Consider the following 7049-nt stretch of genomic DNA (forward strand, 5'->3'; position numbering starts at 1 on the left):
CATCAATATTTACTTACTTTCATTAATAATAACTCTGCCACATTTCTGTATGTTTCATTAATATTGAGTAATCATACCTATAACATTAATTATTTTCACTAATGTTATAATTATATAACAAGCAGAAAAAGGTTACACTAATTAGTGTGCCAGGGAAGGAGGGATTTTTTGCATTAATTATGACATCGGAACAAGTTCTTCTAGTTTGGTGAAGTATAAGAGATTGCATGATTTTGAGTGGGGATTTGGCGTCTTCTGAGAAAATGTCCCAAAATCCAACAAACATGCATGTACGTCCCATCTTATTGAATCAATCTAATTTGATAAAAAAGAATTGAATTGAATGACTTAGAATTAATATAAGGTTAGAGATAGAGGGTTGTGTCAGTTGTCAGGTCACATAGAACACTCTATATGACATTTCATTCGAAATCAAAATAATCTTGAGCCTCACAAAACACTCTCTTTCTGTAATGCCATTTCCATGGAGGAAGAAACTTAGTTTGAGTCACCAAACAACATGCAATGCACTCATGTTAAACAAAACAAAACAAATTAAAATTAAAGGAAGCTAAGAACCACAACCAACAATAGATAAAGAAAAAAATGCACTCAAACCACAAACATTGCATGCAAGTCACAAGAGATGATGAGCAGCGGAAGAAGATGCAGCTGCAAGATCAGTCCATGAATAGTTCTCTGACAAACTATTACTTAATAGCCCTCCGTTTCCAGATTCCAATTTAACCCTAGATTCTCCAAACAGGAAAGGGAACGAAGAAGAAGTGGTAGTTGGATCAAAACCACTCAAGAAATTAGGAAACTGCTGCTGATGCTGATGCTGATGCAATCCTCCTCCATAGAGGGTCATGTTCTCAAGAGAAGCCATGAAACCTGGGTTAAAACCGGAAGGAAGTGATGATGTTGATGTTGACTGCTTTTCAGTGTTTCCTCCTGGGCGGCTACTGCTACTCCTCTTGGTCTTCTTGTTTCTCCGGAAACCACCACCAACCGGAACGTTCCTAAGAGCACCGCCTCTTGTCCAGTAACGCCTACACGTCTTGCAGAAGTGTCGCGGCTGAGACAGGCTGTAGTTGTTGAAGTAGCAGAACTTTGTGTTGCTTGATTCGCACCGAGGACACTTGAGTGCTCCCTCTGATCCCGATCTCGGAACCACCTGAGTTGAACTCTCATTGCCATTGCCATTTGCCTGCTGCTGCTGCTGCAGCAAGTTGAACAAACAATAGGAATATTCAAGAAGATGATGCAATTAAGGCATATGAATAACTACTAATAAAAACCCTTACCTGGTGGTGCCAACTGGGAGGATCTAAATACACTGGGATTGAAGGGAAAACCATGGTGTATGTATGTTGATGAGTTCCTTTTTCTTTTTCTTTATCTTTTTATATAAAGTTTGATGGGTGAGTAGAATATATATCACTATTACTAGTATTATGTAGGGGAATGAATTGAATAGCAGCTGAGAGAGAAAAGGAAAAAGATAGAGAGAGAGATTATGATGATGATGAAGCTCCCTTTCATCTCTTCTCTTTTTGTTTTATTGTATTTTTAGGGTTTTAATTGGAGCTACCCAGCCACTATATATTAACTTATAACCTTCTTTTTAACTCCTCCTTCTCTAAATAATTCTTCATTAAACATTTATGCAGCCTTAACCATTAATACATATATATCATGATGCATGCCATCAAAAGCATATAAAAGTTATTTAACAAATCTAAAGTATGTCTAGTCATACATACAGCCTTTGGCAAGTCTTTCAATTATTGAAACCTTGTTATTATCTTGAAAGCTTTGGACATATGAATCGTGAAATCATTCATTTCCTTTTTTTCTTAATTTGCTTCAATTATTTTTAAGGTTTGTGCACAGTGCACGAGTTTAAAAGTAAAATCAAAGAAAGAATAAACATGGGAATATATATAATTGATGCTGTTAGCTACATTCTGTGTCTCTTTATTCAAGAGTTAATGACTTTATTAGTTGCTAATGTAAGTATGTAAGCAGTGAATTAGTGGCTTAAAAGTTGTGGTCAGATCATTTCTGGGCAGCACCAACACTTGTGACATCACTGCATAAAAATGTTAAGTTTATCCTGCTAGCTACTTTATCAATCACTATATCTTTTATGTTACTAGACAAAATCTTCCAGTACCCTCTAAACTTTAATACTTTAGTAATGAAAACTTCAATTTTATGAACACAAATTAATTAAAGTGTTTGTGTTGTCTATATATATTATAATTTTGCTTCCTTTTTCGCTCTTGATTCCTTTTTGTCTATACATTATAATTTCCATCTATTTAACAATAATTTAAAAAATCTATATATATATATATATATATATATATATATATATATATATATATATATGCGAATGGATTAACTACTTAAGTGGATTCTAGAGAGCATTAAAAAATAACCAATTTTTGATAATTAGGTTGCATGCATGTATGTATCTTTAAAGGTAGAAACTAATATGCAGTTGACTTCATGTGAAGTTGATAATTGAGAGCCATTAGATGAAAATTTAGTCAAATTAGTCAAATCATCTAACGGCTCTCAGCTATCAACTTATCTTCATTTAACGGCTCTCAGCTATCAACTTCATACGAAGTCGACTGCACATGAGTTTCCACCATCTTTAAATTAACTAAAAAAAAAAGGATAGTTAGAAACTATAGGTTCAACGTCATTATTTATGCTACTATATGACACTTGATTATTATTAATTAGTTTATGTATGTTCAAAAAAGTTTAGGGATGGAGAGGAAATAGTCCTAATAAGGAGTGAAGTTGAAGGAGATATTATAGGTAGCTAGGTTAGGTTTAGCCCGGCCATTGTGCATGGGAATGGAGGGTGGTAGGGTCATGAAGGACTATGCATGATAGCATGAATGTTAATAAATATGATCCTCACACACACACACACACACATGCATCACCCAATCGACATTAATCATCAATCATTTTCTCATCAGATGCTCTCGGTCGGGAATTCAACACATACATATATATGTATATTCCTACTTTATATATTTACACACTTTATACATATACATACTCTACCAAGAATATAAATTGTCACGCTCAAAGCCTATTTTCTTACAAAAAACTCATTTTCATTTGAAGGTGACGAAATGGGATTGACCTTATATAATTCGTATTAGTTTCATGGGAAAATAAAATCATATATAATTCGCCACATTTCAAGTAAAATTATTTATTCGCTAAATATTTAATTCCATCGCTTATTATTAATTAGCTTAAACAGAATAATTTAAACGAAAATGCTTAATAACAAAAATGAGTCCAAAAAATTTTAATTTATATTATTTAACATTTATTAATTATTGTTATAATTAATAAATTGCTATGGACCGAATCCTCCATGTGCCTAGCTGGCTAGCTAGTTTAAATATGGCGTACGTATTATTTTGAATTTTAATGTTTGTACATACATATCATATATCCTATATATATATGTAAAGAATAAACGTTGGTTATGTTAAACGTGAAGTTGGTGGTGTTGATTGTAATAACTTTATTTATTTATAAGGGTTAAATTAAAGGAAGGCAGAGAATGAAGTTGGTGGTGTTGGAATCTAATTCCTTATCTGTTGTATACATGTTAGTGCTTTTTTGCTCATTTTCATGCGAAAAAGCTTACAAACACTTTCATTTTGCGAAACTATGGTTGGAAAGCCACCACCATTGCAGCCTTAACCACTGCCTTCACTTGTCCTCTCTGCCATTTCCACACAACACTATCTACTATACAATTCAATGAGGATTCAAGAGATTAGTGGTACAGATAGCCATGCACGTGCATGAGAAATACATATAAAAAAAGAACATCATCACAAAATTGTGGGACCTAACTTTACCCATTGCCTTCTTACTCCTTAATTAATTAATTAGCCTTTCTTTACTTCATTATTCTGTTAAGGGGCCGAGTTCGACTGTGGGAGCGTCAAACACCAAATAATGCTACTCTTCCAACAAAAAAAAAAAGATATAGTAAAGTGATTTGTACACTTCTATTGAATAGTTTCAATTTTTCGAAGAAGAAATAATATATAATCATACTAGTGTCGCTCAAAATTAATTATTTACAAATATGTATTTCGTATGTTACCATATATTTTATATTAATAACTAATTTTAATGGTTAATTATAATATAAATAATATTTTTAAGAATTATAATATAATTCATATATACTTTAGTAATAATCAAGCCTTTACACTCCTACTTTTATCAACATGTATGTGCATTTATTTTATTAGCAAATAAAAAATATTGGTGATCAATCACATAAAATTCTTATAGTATAAAAACAAAAATTAAAAATTGTTAGATGATAATTTATTCATATAATAACTTTTAACTATTATTTTTATATAAAAAAACTTCATATAAGTAATTACTGATAAAAACATTGCATCATATGATCAATGTTAACGAATATAATTAATTATATCGAAAGTAAAGTAGTCGGTTTTTTAAATTAAAAGTAAGTTTCTTTTAAAAGCAATCAATATTTTTTTCGTTTGAACTTTAATTTATTTGGTCCTTCCAAACATCGTAAGAAGGCAGTAGTAACTAGGTACGAGACCCATACCACAAATGTGTACCTAACTATATGACTAATAATATCATTATTTACAACGTAACACAGAGAATTGAAACGCGGCATATGTAATATATATGTATTATAGCATTTGGTTATTGGTTTGATTTGAAAACTCAACAGACAGAAGACACAATCCGAGACAGAGATTGGTTCTCTCTTATATAATTGCACATGCATCTGACCTTAATTAGATTCCGTTCCATCACTTTCTTTCTCATCATCAGATTCCTACAAATCCATAACACCATAACCCACTAACGCTCGCTCCATGTATCCTTCTCCTCCATTTTAATTCCTAACAATAATGTTAAAGCTGCTCATGATTTGCTCCAAGATTTTTGTTCTCGTACTTGTTTAGGGATATGTTAGAAAATTTTGAACTCTTATTCTTGTTTTTTTTTTTTTTTTTTGTGATGATGAGCCAGTCGTGATTATTGCTTAAGAATATAAAGGTTTGTTTGGGTTGTGTAACACCTTATCTCACCCTCATGCGGTAAAGTAAAGAATAACAAAATGTCACAATAGTTTTAACAATAATATATATAGAAAGAAATAATAATACTAGAAGCTCGATAAAAAAATAAAGGTCAAAGTCGTATAAAACGAAATTATAAAGCGTGAAGCGTTCATACACAATAACTAAACGTGTAGGCAAAATAAGAACAGAACATATAAATATATAATCTTGCATTAAAGTCCCAAAATACAAAGTAGTAGTTAATAAATAAAGCAAGTGAAATATATATGATATACAAAAAAAACTAGACACAACCTGCGAAGTTTAGACCGACTAGTCAAAAAATACAACAGAATTTTATAAAAGACTTACTTCTATCTCTCAAAATTTTAAACAAAAGTCGCTAAGGCAACAAAGTTATACTTATACAAAAGATGAGAGAATAACTACAACAGAAATAAAACAGAAAATAAAATAATGTAAAGTCATTCTCTACTTTGTCACCAATCATGCAACTCATATAGGTGAGATTTGACCTACATCTGAAAAACAATAACAACCGATTCTCAATATGGTAACCGGAGATTCTCAATATGGTAATAGTGCCCAATATATAAGATATAAGGTTTCGGGACGCCAAAGGCAATCCTTGATATTCACATCGATACAGATATTCAAGTTTAACGAAATATAAAATGTAAGCCATAAATATGGTATTCTAACTTAGAGAATTTTTAACTAACATAACACCATTGTCCCACAGCCTTCGCCAGCCTAACCTCCATGCGATCTCATCGCCACTGCCTACCGAGTCTCCTCAATTCCAACAGCAAACACAGGTAATGCATACAAGTAAAGCACAACATATAAAGCAAGTAGAACAAATAGCAAGTAGGCATGTGATGTATTTAGGCACAACAGAAGTTAAGCAAAGCAAGCAAAGAGATAGAAGATGCACATGATGAATGCCTATCCTATTGGCTCGTGATATCACTTGTTGGTCCATAACTGCCAACCCGACACATCCTTTTGGATGTAGCTAGCCTTTCTGCCACGTCAGGGATATAGTGCCTGGCGCATTTGCATGCTCATTCCAAGGATATAGTGCCTAACGTACTCTTGCAGCAGAAAAGGTTATGTGAGTGGGATATTACCCCAACCCTCACATCTCAACATAAGCGGGATTAACCACGATTCTTATGCCGACGCCGTGACCTAAACAAGCGGGACTCACCACCGCCCTTGTCCGAGACGCATAGCGACTCATCAACCTCAATACGTAAATATCATAAGATTCAATCTCAGTGACTGCTGCTAATAGCACAAGTTTTTTGATACCCAGTTGATGATTAGATTTTTGACGGTTTAGAATTTCACTAATGAATTCTCGTTGTAAAGTATAGTCTCTAAACTAATAATAATCATTTCATACAAAAATTTTGTTTGTCACTAAAACAAACCCCTAAATCTATAAACTGAAGTATTTAAACCTCGAGTCGTCTCTCAAAGGACTTCAGGGTTAGTGTTCTTGTTATTGGTTGTGGATTTATTTATTTTGGGGTTTTGAATGAGAAAAATGAATAGCAAATGGTAATGAAATTCTATTAACAAAATGGTCTTAGTAAGGTTTGGTTGTTAAGGGTCTTCATCATTATCACTAGCCACAAGTATGGTAGTTGTAAGGATTAATCCCACTTCTTCATCCTTTAATCAAATAGCAAAGGAAAGTCAAGTGAGTTATATTAATCCAAGTCCATAAATCCTAACTTTTCACTAATGGGATTAATGAAGGCTAGAGTCAATGGCTATCAACTATCAATCAATTGGACACTAGTAACTCAAGAAATCCTAAGTTACCTACTCAAGCCAAGAACATAAAATCCTACTCTAACATCCTTCCAAGCATTTCATCAAATACTTGAAAGGTGCAAA

At 32.8% G+C, this 7049-nt stretch overlaps 1 protein-coding gene across 2 annotated transcripts; it reads right to left on the reverse strand.

Moving 5' to 3' along the window:
- Positions 1 to 443: 443 nt before the first annotated feature.
- On the reverse strand, positions 444 to 1809 carry LOC112706708 (dof zinc finger protein PBF). Of its 2 annotated transcripts, none has more exons than XM_025758138.3 (2): positions 1308 to 1809; positions 444 to 1222 (listed from the first exon to the last, which is right to left on the reverse strand). In XM_025758138.3, the coding sequence occupies exons 1-2, from the start codon at positions 1359 to 1361 to the stop codon at positions 638 to 640; spliced, it is 639 nt and encodes a 212-aa protein (XP_025613923.1). In that variant the 5' UTR covers positions 1362 to 1809; the 3' UTR covers positions 444 to 637. The 2 variants fall into 2 exon arrangements, with proteins under 2 accessions (XP_025613923.1, XP_025613924.1); XM_025758139.3 differs by having other exon boundaries at positions 444 to 1219; positions 1308 to 1773.
- Between the last annotated feature and the right edge of the window lie 5240 nt (positions 1810 to 7049).

Source organism: Arachis hypogaea, chromosome 8 (genome assembly GCF_003086295.3).
Source record: "Arachis hypogaea cultivar Tifrunner chromosome 8, arahy.Tifrunner.gnm2.J5K5, whole genome shotgun sequence".
Taxonomy (NCBI): domain Eukaryota; kingdom Viridiplantae; phylum Streptophyta; class Magnoliopsida; order Fabales; family Fabaceae; genus Arachis; species Arachis hypogaea.